We start from the raw sequence: 19,096 nt of genomic DNA on the forward strand, positions 1-19,096 counted from the left end.
TGTTCAGCCTTCATTTGGGATTCAATAATTCCTATCAGTTACATTGCTTTTATTCAAACCCTACCAGGCATCCTATGCCCTCCTTGAGGGCCCGACAGGTATTGCTAAAGTTGTAGAAGACTGTGAGAGCTTGTGTAGCAAGTGCTTTGGGTTGCTCTGCTCCCTTGACTCCTAACTTTAAGAAACCAAATTGGCTGGGTCATCATAAGCCATCCATTATCTTTCAAGGAGAGATTTTTGAAGAGTAAATGATGGAAAATAGCCAGTATCACCTGCAGCACCTCCCTTCTACATGCTGGATGAACTCGGGGATTTCAGTGTAACTTTCTCTGCAGTGGAAGCATGACCCGAAGCAGGTGTTTTAGTTATGTATTACTTTGTAAGATTGCACCCAAATTTGAACATGTTAAACTAGAAAACATTATTATGCCACACTATTTCTGAGGATCATGATTTCAAGAGTGGGTTAGCTGGTTGGCTCAGGGTCTTTTATGAATTGTATGTAGTCAAGCTGTTGGCTAGAGCTGCAGTCCTCTGAAGCCTCTACCTCCCAGAGAACTCACTCATACAACCCAACCGGAGACTAGAGACCTCAGCTGTTCTCTAGGTGGGCTTCTGCCCAGGGTTGTCACTCAGGGTGGCTTCGAGGCACAACCCTGTTCTTCCCCCAGAGTGAATAATCCAAAAGAGTGAGTCCGTGAGAGGGAAAAAGAGTAAGATAAATCCAACAACCATTTTTTCTTTAAATAACCTAATCATGGAAGTGGCACACCATCATTCCTGTCCAGTTTTGTTGGTACAATGGGACAAGGACTACACGAGAATATGACAGCCAGGATGTGGGACATCACTGGTGCCATCTTGGAGCTGGGCTACCCTAATAGGCTTGATATCTTATGCTCTAGGATGGATAGCAGCCCAGGGGGAGAATGTGATTGACATAAAGTATTGGTAACAGGCCTTCTTGCAATCCCAGCTTTGGGAAAGTGGCTAGAAATATGAGAATAGAAATCCAATAATAGTCCTGAGGTTTCTTGTTGGTAGTATCTACAGTAACAAGAGCAGCTCTGAGCCTGAGGATTGGTGACAGCTAGTAAAAGAGGCTGATAAAGACTGACTTCTTATCCTGGCTTAGGATTCCTCATTTTCGTGTTCCACTGTGCGATGAAGGAGACCGTGCGGGAGCAGTGGCTGATACACCTCTGTTGTAGGTGGTTTCAGATGGATAACTCCTCTGGTAAGATGCCTCTTTGGGAAAGGCTTGGAATTTTGCATTGTGTACAAAATTGCTCCAGTTAACTTGTCTCCTAACTGTAGTTGCTACGGCATCAGCATTAAACTGAAGGCTTTTTCCGTGTCATCAAAAATTGTTTGTACTTTTGTGCTGAGATGAATGACGTTCAAAAAAAAAATGTGACACTGACAATATTTAAATTAAGTGAAGCCCTTTTCTAGCCCCAAATCTCTGGGGTGATTGTCCTGGCTGTCATCTGTGTCTTTATTCAGTGACTGAGTGCTAGGCACTAGATTTCAGCAACTTTCTGCCTGTTGCCTACAGTGGGTTGAGTGAATAGGGAACAAGGAGTGGTGGTGGAGATGGCGAGAACGCCTCAGCATTGCTAAGATACCTGGCTGAGTGGGATGCCAAGGTGGACCAGTGATCCTTCCTGTATAGTGGGAGGTGTAGGGGACTCTGATACTGTGCCTTAAAGCTGGCACTTTTCTTGAGGATAACTCCACTCCAAGCAAACTGCTTTTCTACATATCAAAAGGCTCTTCCATTCATTTCAGGCATCTTCTCTTGGCCACAATAAAAAGCCAAGTCTATATCCTTTCGGGAGCTCTGGTGGAGTACTGGTTACACATTGGGCTGCTAACTGCAAGGTCAGTAGTTCAAAACCACCAGCTTCTCTGAGGGAGACAGATGTGGGGCTTTCTACTCTGGTAAAGTGTTGCTGTCTCTGAAACCCCACAAGGGCAGTTCTACCTTTTCCTCTAAGGTCGCTAAGAGTCAGAATCACTGTGAGTTGGAAGCAACTCAATATCAGTGAGTTATAACCTTTAGAAAAAGTCGTGCCTGAACTCTAAGATTTTGTAAGGAACACAAAGATTCCTCCTTCTGTACATTGAGCATTCCAGTAGCCTGCTGGCCCCTGTGCCAGGCCCTAAGGAAAGTGGGCATCCTTGGTAAGTGAGTTGGCTCTGTCTGTTCCACACATTGCAGCACACACTTCCTTAATAGACCCTCAGAATCCTGGAAGTACTCAGAATAAACTATGTGCATTGAGCTTTATCAGCATAATTTATTAGCACTATTAGGTACAATGTACATACCATGAAATTCGTTCATTTTAACTGTACACTTTGGTGAGTTCCAAATTTTAACTTTTGGGGTGTCATTTCAGATGTGAGCAGCAGATATGGGCTGAAGGTTGTCTATAAACAGGAACGACTGAAGAAAAACTTTGAACACAGATTGTTGACACCATCCCTCAAGTCAACAACAACTAATTGCACTTTAAAATTTGGGGGCTCCACACAAGGCACTCCTTCAGACATAAGCTTTCCCAGTGGTGAGTAAATAAAAAGACTGGCCATTTACACCGATATTTCAGAGATACAGAATTAATGTGAGGTTATGTACCTGGACTTGGATAATTCTTCCTCCTCAAAACTAAATGACTTTTGGATGTATATACTTGGGCCCATTCTTGGAGATGGTGTGTTTAGAGAGACCTAGTGAATTTGCCAATGGGAGTGAGAAAAGATTAGATGTCAAAAATGTATGAGCAATTTAAAGTAATTTATCAAGCTATTAGAACCAAAGGTCATAGATAGTGCTAATGGTTTGTGCGCAGGTACTAACTAAACAGCTGGAGGTTTGAACTCATTCATCTGTTTCCATAAATATTAAAGCCCCCCCCAAAACCTTATAGAGCTCAATTCTACTCTGTAGCATATGGGGTTGCCATCAGTTGTCATCAATTCTACAGCAGCAGGTTTAGTTTGATTCGGGTAAAACCAAAAGGAATGTTAAACATTGTCTATTTTAATTTCCTAATTTTACATATGGTAAAACTTAAGCAGGACATATAAAAATGACTTATAGTGGGTATGCTAGGCTGGGTTGACTAGAGAAACAAAACCAGTGATGTTCATAGATTTATAAGAGCAAGCTTTCTAAGCTGATGGTGCCTGGCTATCAAAAGAGATAGTGTCTGGGGTCTTAAAGGCTTGAAGGTGAACAAGCGGCCATCTAGCTCAGAAGCAAAAAAGCCCACATGGAAGAAGCACACTGGCCAGTGCGATCACGAGGTACCAAAGTACCAGGTATAAGGCATCATGCAAAAAAAAAAGTGTGTGTATGTATGTGTATATGTGTGTATATGTATATATGTATATGTGTATATGTATATATATACCATATTAAATGAAGGGGGAAGTGCAGAGTGGAGACCCAAGGCCCAAGTGTTGGCCAATGGAGACCCCCTCATAGAGGGGTTTAGGAGAGGAGATGGGTTAATTAGGGTGCGAGGTAGTACCGATGAAGAACACAGCTTTCCCCCAGATCCTGGATGCTTCCTCCCCCCAACTACCATGATCCAAATTCTACCTTGCAGGGCTGGATAGGACAGAGGCTGTACACTGGTACATATGAGGGCTGGAGGTACAGGGAATCCAGGGTGGATGATACCTTCAGGACCAAGGGTGTGAGGGACGATGCTGGGAGAGTGGAGGGTGAGTGGGGTGGAAAGGGGGAAGTGATTACAAGGATCCACATGTGACCTCTTCCCTGGGAGAGGGACAGCAGAGAAGGGGGGAAGGGAGACTCCGGATAGGGCAAGATATGACAAAATAACGATGTATAAATTACCAAGGGCACATGAGGGGGGGGGAAAGGGGAGGGAGGGGGGAAAAAAAAGAGGGCCTGATGCAAGGGGCTTAAGTGGAGAGCAAATGCCTTGAGAATGATTGGGGCAGGGAATGTATGGATGTGCTTTATACAATTGATGTATATATATGTATGGATTGTGATAAGAGTTGTATGAGTCCCTAATAAAATAAAAATAAAAAAGTTTAAAAAAAGAACAAGCTTTCTATCAAGAAGTAATTATATATCAGGAAAACATCCCAGCCCAGTCTCACTCAAGTCCTTAAGTCTGATACTAGTCCATAAGTCCCTCTGCAGACTCACGCAGTCACATGCAATGATGCAGATGCAGGAACATCACCGGCCTGTGGGTACAGAGTCATGTAGATCCATAGTGGATGGAAACATGGCAGGATTCTTGCAGCTCTCAAGCAGGAAGGTGAAGGCAGAGAGAGAGAGAGGGGAAAGTTACCAGGACCCTCCCTATATGAAGGCCACGCCCAAAGGGAGGCACCATCAGGCTGTGATCTGATTGACAGGTTGAATATCACCCCTAACTTTTTATATATCTTCAAGGTGATATAAAATTATGTAACTACAACAGGTAATCAGCCCATCGGCAGTGGAACTTGGGCCAGAACTCTTGCCTCCTGCCTTCCAAGCTAATGTTCATTGCACCCTTAAAACTACATACCATTTTTAGATTCTACCATATTTTATAGGAAACCATACTTCTAAAAGCAGATACAGATGTTGAGGTGAGGATGGGGTATTAGGAGGGGAAGTGGACAGAAAGATTTGGCCTAAAGAGACAGACAGAGTGAGCAAGGAATTAATAAATATTTTCAGATAGTTCTGTGCTTCCAATTACATGATGGTGCTGTGGACTTTGGTTGTCTTTCTTAAAGATCAAAGTAAGTTCTAGTTCATGCACACAGAACACCTTTGGTAGCCTGACAGTAGTCAATTTCTCACCGTTTCAGTGCTGGTGGTAGGTCTGCCTTGGCTGCGTGCATTTTTCACTGTTTGCCAAAAAAAAAATTATTTCCAAGGACTTCAGTCTACTCAGAAGCAACATGGTGGACAGAAAAAAGCGGTGACCTTAGAATTAAAAGATTGTGTCAATGACCCTGAGACGTGGTCACAGCAACACATCACTTCCCCACTTGGAACTACATTTACCTGTTCAACTTTCAGCATAAGTGGGTGAGACTGGATCATTTCCAAAGTGTCTACCAACATCGGGATGGCATGGGACAACACCGTTTGCTAGTTTCGGCTGGCTGATTCATGTGTGGATTCTCAGTTTCCACTTCTGTAGGGGATAATTAGTTGTTCACATTACAAAAGACTTCAGGGCCCCCAGGGTCCATCAAACTTGCAGATATGATCTGGTGCTTGCATGGAGGCACAAAAGAGCTCACGCATCTGGAGGGCCTGGGGTGTGTCAACTACTTAATAGATCACAGTTGAGGCTAGTTGGAAAAGAGCCTTTCTGAGAAAAGGTCAGTGAGTATTAGCTCACCTGCTATTCGTGGGGGATATTGTTTCATTACCAAATACACAGTCCAAAGGTGCACATGCTGTTCTTACCGTGTCTGGGGTTTTAATGTTGTACCAAACATTAGCTCAGGAAAGTCAAGGGGCTTGGGGCCTGCATTGAGATGCTCAGTCACTTGTGACAGTAACTCAGCCACTGGGGCAGTTTCTTGGGTCTCAGGTTTTAGAATGGCAATCTAGATGCTGCCATCAAATTTGTCCTGGCCAAAAGTACAATTGCTTTATTAGTACAGTGAAGAACATAGCACTCCTTTTACTATTAGACACTCTCAGATTTGAGAAATAGCCAAACTTTCAGAGCAAGAACATCAAATTCATAGAGGATAAAGATGTTCCCATTTTATGCTGTTGCTTCCTGGAGGCTTCCAAGATTTGTCCATGAATATCCTCCCCTTGGCTAAGGTCCTTATATGCCACTACCCGCTATTCACAATGCAGGAAGAATAAATGTACATTTGTGATGGCCAAAACCAAGTTGTCTGGATGAATTCATTCACCTTGAATCTATATGACACTATCCAAGGAAAGCCCTGCAACCTTCACCCCCTTCCGTATTCCTTTCTTTATTCCTCCATTCAATATACTTTTCGTCTGTTTCTACTATGTGCAAAGTCCCCGATGCCACAGCTGAAAATGTTCTTTCTTTTTCCTTTGATGCAGATGGCTTTGATGAAGATCCCTATTGTTTTTCTCCCCTGGGTTGTGAAGCTGTGCCTAATTGTGTGAGAAGAATATGGCCCATGGAAATCAAAGTGAATCCCATTCACAAACAAAGATTTCTTCAATAAATCCCAGAAGAAATACCACTGACCTTCCCAGTTGGGGGGAAAAAAATCAAATTTGTGAAGTAACCTGCGCCAGCTTCCTATTCTAAGTATTAATTTGGAAGGGGCAAAATGAGATATCAGATAATGAATATTAAAGTCATAATAGTTGTCTTATTTCTTGATGTCGTTTCTTCTTTTAGAGGAGTTGCGTCTTTAACTACTTATGTTCAAGAGAGAAATGTTTGGAGTATGGTAGATGCTATGTTTTAAAAACTCTGTCAGAAACCAGTCCACAGGGTAAGTAGTTTACATGAACCATGCCCTGATCTGCTCTGAGACCAGAACTCGATGATGCCTGGCTACCACCACCAACTGTACAAACAACAACAATAACCCCCAAACCAAGAGCTCAGTCCTATTGGACTGTTTGTAATTAGAGGAGACCCTGGGACTCTTCCTCTGAGATACTCTTCAAATCTTGAACCCAAACTAATCCTCGAGGTCCCCCTGTAGCTAAGTAACAAACTAGCTACAAAAAATAATGACTATCATTTATAAGTACAGTGTTCCTTTAAATAATTCCCTATGTGAAACCAAATGGTCAACAATTAATTCCAACCAGAATGGAAATAGCGTGTAGAATGTGAACAATGTCACTGAAGAGCTTGTGTAGAAATTGGTGGGAACCCAAATGGCTATGTAAATCATCACCGAAAAGTCACCGAAATATTATTGAAGAACCAAACAAATGAAACACTTTAAGTGTCCACATCCCAGAAGGAAAAAGGCAAAACTAGGGTACTAACCACCTTGGGAGGCAAGCAATTGCAGATGGCCACAGTGCAGAGCTCCCAGCTGGTCAAACGGGGAAAGGAAAGTAGACAGGAGAAGCCACAAGTCCGTACCTTTTGGGAAAACAATCTCTGCCCTATTGGCCTGTCATGGCAAAGCACCTCGGATTCCTATTATTCAAGCACCCCTTTGATTGAAGCCCTGATTAAAATGTCACCATGTTTTGTGAAAAGGATAACCCATCAATTTTCAGACACTCATGAATTCCTCCGTGGGGATTAATTTCTCAGTCAAGACATCCCCTTGGGGAACAACATGCAAGGTTCCAAGGATTGTAAGAGAACACAGATTATCTGAAGCGGATGATTCTTCCTAGGGAGGGACAGGTCAGGCTGAGCAGGACAGTAGAGGGGTGGTTAGAAGGAGCTCCGGAGGCAACAAAATGAGCTTTGAAGGTTAATTTTGCCTACTTTATGCTCCGTGGCTAAGTAGGAAGGGAAATCAGCCTAATTCCATCCAAAATACTGTCTGTGAGGCTTCCTGGCCAGTCAGGTTGCTCTTATTTTCCTTGGGGTATCAAAGAATAAGAGATGACCATTTCAGGAGAAGGAATTGGGTATCTGAGGGAGGATGGGCAATTTATGTTTAATCCTATAACGCTTTACATCTTTTGAATCTTGTACCAAGGGAACATACCGCCTCTTCAGGAAATAGATAAATGAATACGCTCTCAAAAAATCACTGCCATTCAGTCTATTCCTTTTCATAGCAATCTGATAGGACCGAGTAGAACTGCCCCTTTGGGTTTCTGATGTGGTCCATCTTTACTGGGAACAGAAAGCCTCATCTTTGTCTCAAGAAGTGGTTGGAAGATTAAAACTGCTGACCTTTCAAGTAGCAGCTCAAGGTTGCTGACAATAAGCTACACCACTACATCACAATGGCTCCTCAAATCAATGAATACGTGGGGACCCCCCCCCCAAAAAAAACCAGATTTTTTTGTCGAAGCTATGTATTCAGATTTTTATTTTATTTTTTTTTTACAAAGCAACCTTATCACCTTCAAAGTACTCTCCATTGCACTTAATGCATTTTGTCAAATCCGCGCGTCCACTCTTGGAACCATTTTCCAAGCCCCTCTGTTTGGATGGCTGACAGCACCTCCCTCATTTTTATCTTCACCTCTTCTACATCATCAAATCTGTCCTTTCACGTTAGTCCCTCTTCATTCACAGAAACAAAAAGAAGTCGCATGGAGTGAGGTCAAGTCGGTAAGGTGCTTGTGGCAAGAGAGGGCTGCTGTTTTTCCCCAAAAAACTGGCACACAGAGCTGGTTGCGTGAGCAGGTGCCTTGTGGTGGCAAAGCCAGTCCCTCGTCTGCCACAAATCAGGCCTTTTTGGTTGCACACTGATTCACTACCTTTTCAGAACTTCTGAGTAGAAAGCTTGATGAACTCCAAGTGCACTAGGAGTCTACATTTTTGTCCTGTTTCGGAAGTTGTAGGATTTCCAGCACGAGGTTTGTTATCTCTTGACTTTTCACCCTGTTTGAAATGAGAAAGCCACTCGAGCACAGGAGTGTCTCCCACAGCGCTGTGCTTGTGAGCTGTGTTCAACATCACAGCACTTTCTGCGGCATTTTTTTCCCGTTTCACAGTTGCACGCTGTTCGCTTGGATCTGCCATCACACACGCACACAGAACGGGGTTCTAGCGAAACTGCTTTTGCGAAAAATTCCTTATAACCAGAGAGAACCCCAGGTGACACCACGGGGTACACTAACTCAGAACGAATTGCTCAATGCTCGCCTACTGGGAACACATGCATACTACAAAAGCTCTCATTTGCCCAGTGCCAATGAGAAAGTAACATAAATTTCTGGGTTTCACTGTCTTAAGTCAATATTCCCATGACCCATTTAATGTGGATGGCTGTGGAGCTAGCAGAGCTGGGTTCAAACCCTAGCTCCACCACTTTCTAGATATGTGGCCCTGGGAAGTAATATTAATGGTACATTCCTTATAGAAGTTAAGCAACACTTAGATGAGGTCTATACATTTTCTAGCACAGTAAAATACAGTACCTTCTTTCTTTTTTCTAACTCTCACCCCCTCTTCTCTCACCTCTCATGACCCCTCCCACCATGCCTACCCCACTAAAGGTACCATATTGGATTCTCTAAGCAGGATTTACTCTTATACAGACTGGAACACTAGTCACAGTGACTGGTACAAAGCTCTTAGGTTTTTATTATCTGTCTACCACAGAACACAACACTAACAAAATGGTAGGCTCAGGGTCCATCTGTGGGCAATTGGACATCCCCTTGCAGAAGGGCCGCAGGGAGGAGACGAGTCAGTCAGGGTGCAGTGTAGCAATGATGAAACATACAATTTTTCCCTAGTTCTTGAATGCTTCCTCCCCCTCCCCACTATCATGATCCCAATTCTACCTTACAAATCCAGCTAGACCGGAAAAACAGGGAATCCAGGACAGATGAACCCCTCAGGACCAGTGGTGAGAGTGGTGATACTGGGAGGGTGGAGGGAAGGTGAGTGAGAAAGGGGGAACAGATTACAAAGATCTACATATAACCTCCTGCCTGGGGGACGGACAACAGAAAAGTGGGTGAAGGGAGACGTCGGACAGTGTAAGATATGACAAAATAATAAGTTATAAATTACCAAGGGTTTATGGGGCAGGGAGAAGGGAGGGGGAAAGTAAGGACCTGATACCAAGGGCTCAAGGAGAAAGTAAATGTATTGAGAATGATGAGGGAAACAAATGTACGAAAGTGCTTGAAACAATGGGTGTATGTGTGGATTGTGATAAGAGTTGTGATTTAATTATTAAAAACCAAGTAAATTAATAACAAAGAAAGTCAGTAGCTTTGGAGTCAGTTCTGACTCGTGGTGACCAGAGAACTGTGTACTATTGATTTTTCAGTATCTCAGGTCTTTTGCAAGTCCATCACCAATTGTTTATTGAGACACCAGTGGTTGGATTTGAATCTCCAACCTTTTGGTTAGAAGCTGAGTGTGTTGACCATTTGCATCACCCAGGGACACAGGTCCACAGTCAGTTTCCTTGTTTATGACATTTTGACTCAAGGAATTACCACATCCATTGTTCCTGATCTGGCTTCCCTTGCACTCTTTTTGGATAGGGGAGAGTAAATGTGCAGACGTGTGTGTATACTTAGCAAGAAAAAAATATAGCTGACCAAAGTGTCTTGAGTGTTACAAACATGCTTTCTAAGTGATTATATTAAATCATCTTCATTCAAAAACAGAGATGCGATTTGAGTGTAATAGGCAAATCTTCAAATGCACATGTTCTGCAAATGCCTTGCCTTTTGACATCATTGTGGCTGTTAAAATGACCGTGTTTTGTATTTGTTTTCAGGGAGAACTAGGACCTGCTTGTTATGCTGCTACTGGAGTGATGAATGTAGCATGTTTCTAATGACTTGCCATGTGTTTATGAGAGAAAGGCTAATTTATAGAAAAGTTCGTGATTCCTACTAGTTAGTAAAATATGAGTTTGCCTCAAGTTATATGACAGTTTAAGATGGAAGGAAAACTATTGATAAAATACCATATTACTATGATGTGAGGGCAAGCAAGACTGAAGGATGCGCGACAACACTAGGGTGAAGGCACTCAAATGGAATCATGCTAGATAGATGGGAAGACGGGTCGAAAGATCGTTTTCCCTCCCCGAGTGCTAGCCAGCTCATCCGTCACGCTCAGTGAGTTGTGGGCAGCATTGGCACTGGAAATGGAAATGAATCCGAGTTGCACTGAATTTTGATTTAAGAAAGGTTGTTTTTAAAAAGTCTTCAGCCCACCAATTCTTAGAGAAATGGAAAACTTTACTGGCAGCTAGACAAGGAGCAAGATGTACGGGTAGCTGGCTGTAATCAGCTCTGGACACTGGCCCCTTCATGGCTAGAAATATTGGGACATGTTTCAGCAGGCTTCCTCATCTGCATGATCCGCATCCTTAGTGCACCTAAGAAATCAAGTTGTAAATTGCAGGCTGCAGATAGAGGTTGGGCCAATATTCCCCGGGATGGAAGCTGACCGCTGTGCAGCTAGTGAGTGGTAGTACAGTATTCTCTTCTCTCTCCCTTCTTTAAGACCTGGGTTCAGAAATATGAGCAAGTCAAGACTTTAGGGAAGTTGTTTCTCATTCTTTAATCTATGAGAAAATCAAATGTGTGCAATGGCACAATTCTTACATCTCAGGTGGGAGCCCCCAATTCTATTTCTACCCAATGAACCTCCACCCTGTGTCAGTGGAGACTTATGGGTTGCTATGATGTCGATTAAGTTTCAGTGGAACTTCCATATTAAAATTAACTAGAAAGAAAGGGGCCCGGTGATATATTTGAAAATCCAGCCAAGGAAAACCTTATAGATCACAGTGGTCAAATCTGCCATTGATCATGAGGCTAACACAGGATCGAGCAATGGTTCCTTTCATTGTGCACAGAGTCACCATGCGCTGGAATTGACTCAGTGGCATCTATAACAACAGTCAACAGTACAGCCTGCAAGTCATAATGACTATGTTCTTGATACACAGAACCGTGCTAAGCACCAAAGTGGATGTAAAGCACCAAAGTGGACACGAAGATGCTAAGTCACCATTCTATCCATCCAAAACTTTGAGAGTGATAATAAAATATCCACATCTGTAACATTTTTTTTCTGGTGGTGTAGCAGGTTATGAGATGGGCTGCTAACCGCATGGTCCAAAATTGGAAAGTACTTGCTGCTACTTGGGAGATAAAAAGACTGTCCATTCCCACGAAGAATTGCAGTCTCAGAAACTCCCAGGGCAGCTATATCCTGTCCCACAGGGTTGCTCTGAGTTAGGATTTGCTAACAATTTGTCTACAGTAACATATTTTGGTCTTCAAATTGGTTGGTAGACACCTGATTATTACTTCAATTCCACAAATATTTTTGAGCAGTCATTATGTTTGATGTACAGAACAAGGGAGACATAGGCCCTACAAAGATCTGGAGAGACACATAATGAAATGTTCAATAACAAAACAGTTTGTGACATTCTCGTATACTATTACTGGAAGTTTCCATTTATAAAACTGCTGTGAGGGCTAATAGATACATATCTTCTTGGAAAACTGGTAGTTTCTAATAAAATTACACACATCCTATGATGCAGAAATTCTACTCCTGACATACCCTAGAGAATTTAAAATGTGTCAAAGATCTGTTAGCAAAAGTTGACAACCACTTAATTCATAACAGCCCAAATGTACAAACAACCCAAATGCCTGTCAACAGGCAGATGGGTAAATAAATTATAGGACAGTCATACAATGAAATACTACATAGCAATAAAAAGAAGTCACCACTTATACACCCAACAACTTGGACAAATAAAAATAGTATGTTGCATCAAAGAAGCCAGACACAAAAGAGTATGTATGACCTTCATGATTTTATTTAAGTGAATAGGCAAAATTAATCGATGGTTATAGAAGTCAGAATAGGGATGATCTCTTGGGAGGGATATATACATTATATCTGGGAAGATAAAAGAGGGGACCTTCTCAGGTGCTAGAAATGGTGTAGGAAATGGTTTCAAAAAAGTTTGTGAGAAATGGAATTAAATGATAATGGAATTTTCTCAAGAACTTTTTGAAGTTCTTTCATATCCAGGAGGTAGTTACACAGGTATAGGTACATGTAAAAATTCATCCAACTGAACACTAGAAAGGGGTATTTTTTTAAATCATTTTATTGGGGACTTGTACAACTCTTATCACAGTCCATACATACATCCATTGTATGTCAAGCACATTTGTACATTTGTTGCCCTCATCCTCAAAACATTTGCTTTCTACTTGAGCCCTTGGTATCAGCTCTTCATTTTCCCCCTCCCTCCTTGCTACTCCCTCTCTCATGAACCCTTGATAATTTATAAATTATTATTATTATTTTGTCATACCTTACTCTGTCCGATGTCTCCCTTCACTCATTTTTCTGTTGTTCGTCACCCAAGGAGGAAGTTATATGTAGATCCTTATTATCGGTTCCCCCTTTCTACCCGGGCTATCAGAAGATATAGCATCTGGGGTCTTAAAGGCTTGAAGGTAAACAAGCGGCCATCTAGCTCAGAAGTAACAAAACTCACATGGAAGAAGCACACCAGTCTGTGGGATCATGAGGTGTCGAACGGATCAGGTATCAGGCATCAAAAAACAAAAAATAATATTGAGAATGAAAGAAGAGTGCAGATTAGGGACCCAATGTCCATCTGTAGGCAAGTGAACATCCCCTATAGAAGGGTCACGGAGAGGAGGCGAGCCACTCAGGGTGCAGTGTAGCAATGATGAAACATACAACTTTCCTCTGGTTCCTAAATGTTTCCTCCCCAGCCCCCACCGCCAAATATCATGATGCCAATTCTACTTTACAAATCTGGCTAGACCAGAGGATGTGCACTGCTCCAGACAGGAACCGGAAACACAGTGAATCCAGAACAGAGATCCCAGAAACCCCACCTCCATCATTCCACTCATATACTCTAGCACATGAATACAAAGATTTATAGTCAGGGCCCTTCACTGAAACACTGGAATAGTGACATTTGGAAATGAGTTAAAGGTTCATCAATATAAGAATAGTTCAATAGGCATGGTAGAGCTGGTCGCATAGTGCTAACCCAAAAGTCAGCAGTTCAAACTCACCAGTCACTCCATAGGACAAAGATGAAGCTGTAAAAATTTTACATTCTCAGAAACCCAAACAAGCAGTTCTACTCTATTTCATAGGGTCACGGCAAGTTGGAATCAACTGATGGGAGTGAGTTTGGTTAGAAATTTGGGGTTATGCATAATATTGAAAATATGAAGCTAATAAAAAATGTTTCGAAAAACTGATGCAGAGGTAGAAGCACTCACAAGCCTATGCCAAGAAGTTTGGAAGACCTGGCCAACCTACTGGACCAGAACCCTATTTGTGTCCATTTCAAAGAAAGGTGACCTAACAGTGCAGAAATTATGGAACAAAATAATTATCTCATGCAAGCAGAATTTTGCTGACGATAATATAAAAAGGTTGGCAGTAGTTCAACAGTAGTTCATCAATAGGGAGCTACCATAAATGTAAGCTGGATTCATGAAAGGACGTGGAATGAGGGATATCATTGCCAACTTCAGATGGATCTTGTCTGAGAACAGAGAATACCAGAAACATGCTAACTTCTGGATGATTGACTATCCAAAGGCATTACTTTTACTGATCCCAGAATCCTCATGAAGCCACACCCACAGGGAGGCATCATCAGGCTGTGCCCCGAGAGGCTAGACTCCACCCCTTCACTCTTTTAAACAAAAATCATTTTACTGGGGGCTCGTACAATTCTAATCACAATCCATACATACATCCATTGTGTCAAGAACATATGTACATTCATTGCCATCATCATGCTCAAAACATTTGCCTTCTACTTGAGCCCTTAATATCTGCTGCTCATTTTCCCCCTCCCTCCCCACTCCCCACCACCCCGTGAACCCTTCATCATTCATATATTATTATTATTTTGTCATATATTACACTGTCAGACGTCTCTCCCTGCCCTCTTCTCTGCTGTCCCTCCCCCAGGGAGGAGGTTATATGTAGATTCCTGTCACCAGTTTCTGCTTTCTACCCCACTTTCTCTCCACCCTCCAGGTATCGCCATTCTCATCACTGGTTCTGAAGGACTCATCTTTCCTGGATTCCCTGTGATTCCTGTTGCTATCTGTACCAATGTACATCCTCTGGTTTAGCCAGATTTGCAAGGTAGTATTGGGATCATGATGGGGGGGGGTGGAGGAAGCATTCAAGAACTAGAGGAAAGTTATATCTTTCATCATTGCTACCCTGCACCCTGCCTGGTTCATCTCCTCCCCACAATCCCTCAGCAAGGGGTGTCTTGTTGGCTACTCTTGGGCTTTGAGTCTCCACTCTGAACTCACCCACATTTTCAATGATATGATTTTATGTTCCTTGATGCTTGATACCTGATCCCTTCGACAGCTTGTGGTCACACAGGCTGGTGTGTTTCTTCCATGTGGGCTTTGTTGCCTCTGAGCTATATGGCCACTTGTTTATCTTTGAGCTTTTAAGACCCCCGACACTATATCTTTTGATAGCTAGGCACCCTCTGCTTTCTTCACCACATTTGCTTATGCATACGTTTGGCTTCATTGATCGTATCAGGGAGGTGGGCACCCACCGGTATGGTTTTTAGCTCTTTGATTTCTGATAACTGGTCCCTTCTGCATCCTGTGGTGACAGGCTCATTTGCTTCTTCCTTGTGGCCTTTGATGCTTCTCAGATAGATGGCCACTTGTTTATCTTCAAGCTTTTAAGACCCTAGACGCTATGTATTTTGATAGGCGGGCACCATTACCTTTCTTTACCACATTTGCTTATGCACACGTTTGTCTTCAGTGGTTGTGTCAGGAAGTTGAGCACCCACTGATATGATTTTTAGCTCTTTGATGTCTGACAACTGGTCTCTTCTACACCTCGTGTTCACCCAACCCTTCACTCTTAAGAGCCTCAAGTTGACACAGGATTATGTAACTACCACAGAAATATAAGTGGCGATGTCTAGAAGGGATTTATATCTGTAGTTATGGAGCAGTGGGAGTAAGTTATGAATTGAGATAGAGATTTCAGGAATCATCAGTATTTGTTTAACAATTGAAGCAAAGATAGAGCGGATGAGATTGGTAGGGGTGAGGGGGCCAGGCGTGTATGTAAAGGGGGAATGAAAATCAGAGTAGGAAGAAAATAAGGAGTACATTGTGTCATGGAAGGCAAAGAGAGATTCACAATGAAAAAACTGCTCAATCGTAGCATATGCTGCTGAGAATGTTAGTATGGGGACAGAACTGTGTCCTGTAGACTTAGTGAGAAGGAAATGTTGGTGAGATCGTGGAGGTGAGTGGTGACGAGGAAGGGGAGGGCAAGTGTAGCTTTCTCAGTAAATTTAGTTCAGTTGCAGGAAACTATGCTGAGAGGGTCACTAGAGGTGCTGAGGTTGAGCGAGGCTATAAAACTCTAGTGTTAAGATCAGAACGACTTAGACACATTTATATAATGTGAAGTAGGTAGCAGAAGTATAAAGATTGAAATATTGAGAGAAGTATAATTTAGCCAAGTGAACAAGAAAGGAGCCCTAGTGGCGCTCCAGATTAGGCATCGGGCTACTAACAAGAAGGTCCGCAGTTAAACCCACCAGCAACTTGGAAGGAGAGAGATAAGGCTCCTGTAAAGATTTACAGTCTCAGAAACCTTGGATAGTTTTGCTACAAACTAGAGTAAACTCGATGGCAGAGGGCAGAGCAAGACAGAAGAGGATGAGACCCTCAGTACAGATAAAAGGATTCTTCTTAGACAAAAAAGTGGGAAACTTCGTTATAGAAGGAAAGAAGAAAACAGGGGTAAGTGTGGACTCAGACCAATTTGTAACTGTGTAATGGAAATTTAAGAGAGCTCTCGTGTGCTGATTTCTATTTTCTCTATAAAATTGGAAGTGAGGTCGCCTGCTGAGGGTGAGGGGAACAGTGGGAAGGTGAAGAAGCTTTAGACTAGTTGCTGTGGAGAACTAGAGAAGAGCGGACTGGGTAAACTAATGGCGGCATCAGCTGCAGGGGATTGCGGGGCCATCTCCTAGGAAAGCTGAGGAGGGGCCGAGGATCTTCCTAAACTGGTTCATTGATCCCAACAGCTGGTCATTTCAGTGAAGACAATTCATGAACAAAATTACTTGGCACCACGCGAGCTGAAAACTTGAATACTGCCCCAGGTCAAGCATTATGATTTACTTCTCTAACTTGAGATTCTAAAGAATGTTGGGGCAAAGTTCTACATTAGAATGCTTCTCTGTGCAACATTATTTCTGCTAACAGAGAGTTAGAGGCAATCTGGCATCCATCACTGAGAAAGGGGAGACGCAAAATGTGATGGACACACTGTCAAGTAGTTCTCAGCAGCGAGAAAGAAGTGCTTTGTGGCATAGAGAGCAACAGGCATCTATTTTAACAGCATAGTTTTGGGTTTTAAAAGAATAAAAAACAAAGAGGAAGAAGAATATATATATTTATATATATATCCCAATACTATTTGCAGAAAACAAAAGGACACAAAAATGATAATATACATTTGGAAGGATACATAAAAACAAAATATAGTAATTAAATACAAAACAATGGGTGTCCATGAGGGAGGCAAGATGTTATAGGTCGAATTATGTCCCTGCCCCCCAAAACCCATGTTTAAGCCTCTACCCCTAGTATCTGTGACTGTGATCCCTAGTGCCTGTGAATGTAACCTTATTTGGAAAAAGTGTCTGCAGAAATAATTCCTTAATATGAGGCCATCTTGGGGACGATGGATGCTAATTCCTTATGTATCACTATATCCTAATATCTGTACATATCGCTCCTCTGACAGGTTCTCATACTATGGTGACTTGCATGCTGCTATGATGCGGGAAGTTATTCCTCTGGAATTTCAAATACCAGCAGGGTCACTCATGGTGAAGAAGTTCCAGTGAAGCTTCCAGGTTAAGAGGGATTGGTCACTGAAAACTTTATGAATAGCAGTGAATCGTTGCTAGATATAGTGTCAAAAGATGCACCACTCAGCTTTGAAGGCATTCAAAATATGACAGGGAAAGAGCTGTCTCCTCGAATTACAATTGACAATGATGTGGACAGGGAAAAGCTGTGGGGACTTTAATTAGCTGATGGGGCATAACTCAAAAAATAAGAAAAAGCTACAAGCACCCATGAATAATTATTATGATTGTAATCAGAATGTGGGGTGGACAAAGTATGCATCTAGGAAAATTGGAAGTTATCAAAATTGAAATGGAATGCATAAATATTGATAGCCTAGACATTAGTGAGCTGAAATGTGCTGGTATTGACAATTTTGAGTCAGACAATCACATCACTTACTAAGTTGGGAATGACAATTCATGAAGAATCGTATCACATTCATCATAAAAAAAGATCACTTCACGATTGCTCCTAAAGTACAAGGCTGTTCTGCGATAGGATAATATCTATACAAATAAGGAAGATAGGATAATATCTATGCAACTATAAGGAATACAGCCATTATTTTAACTTTTTCACTAGCCACATAAGCTCACTCACTGCCATTGAGTTTGATGCCAACTCACAGTGACCTTGTAGCACAGGGTTTTTGAGACTAACTCTTTTTTGGGCATTTTGAGATTAACTCTTTTTTTGGGTTTGTTAATATTTTTATTAAATGATTTTTATTGGGGGCTCATACAACTCTTATCACAATCCATACATCCATCCATTGTGTCAAGCACATTTGTACATTCATTGCCCTCATCATTCTCAAAACATTTGCTGTTCACGTAAGCCCTTGGTATCAGCTCCTCACTTTCCCCCCCTCCTTCTCTGTTCCCCCTCCCTCATGAACCCTTGATAATTTATAAATTATTGTTATTTTGTCATGTCTTTCACTGTCTGAGAGACTAACTCTTAATGGGAGTAGAAAAACCCATCAAGCTCCCTTGAAGTGGCTGATGGTTTTGAACTGCTGAATTTGATGATCACAGCTCAATGCGTAACCTACATGACACCAGTGTTCCTTGCCACATAACTAATGGTAGAGAAATTGAAGAATTCTACCAAAGTGTTCAGTCTGAAATTGATTAAATATGCAATCAAGATGCAATGATAATTATTTTAGTGATTGGAATGCAAACTTTGAAGCAAAGAGGAACGGTAGTCGTAAAATATGTCCTTGATGATAAAAACAAAGCTAGAGATCTCAGGATAGATTTTCGCAAGACAAAGTAGTTCACTGTTGTAAATAAAGCTTTTCAACAAGGATCCCTGCCGTGATTTCAGGTTAGCATTGGCCTGCTAACTGCAGGGTGGGCAGTTCAAACTCACCAGCCACTCTGCGAGAAAAAGCTGAGACTATCTTCTGCCATAAAGATTTACAGCCTGAAAACCCTAGATAGGTTTGCTATGACTTGAAATTGAACTGATAGCATTTAAGTACAAGGATATTAATTTGAGGAC

At 42.0% G+C, this 19,096-nt stretch overlaps 1 protein-coding gene across 1 annotated transcript in view; it reads left to right on the forward strand.

The window, feature by feature from the left end:
• Window positions 1–6,219, forward strand: part of ADGRG4 (adhesion G protein-coupled receptor G4) — a 155,830-nt gene extending 149,611 nt beyond the window's left edge. The window contains exons 21-23 of the mRNA XM_075538483.1: window positions 1,136–1,237; window positions 2,406–2,573; window positions 6,092–6,219. Coding sequence (XP_075394598.1) covers window positions 1,136–1,237; window positions 2,406–2,573; window positions 6,092–6,219 — 398 coding nt within the window. The remainder of the gene's footprint in view (window positions 1–1,135; window positions 1,238–2,405; window positions 2,574–6,091) is intronic.
• The last annotated feature ends 12,877 nt before the right edge of the window (window positions 6,220–19,096 follow it).

The sequence above is a fragment of the Tenrec ecaudatus genome, chromosome X (genome assembly GCF_050624435.1).
Source record: "Tenrec ecaudatus isolate mTenEca1 chromosome X, mTenEca1.hap1, whole genome shotgun sequence".
NCBI classification, from domain to species: Eukaryota; Metazoa; Chordata; class Mammalia; order Afrosoricida; family Tenrecidae; genus Tenrec; species Tenrec ecaudatus.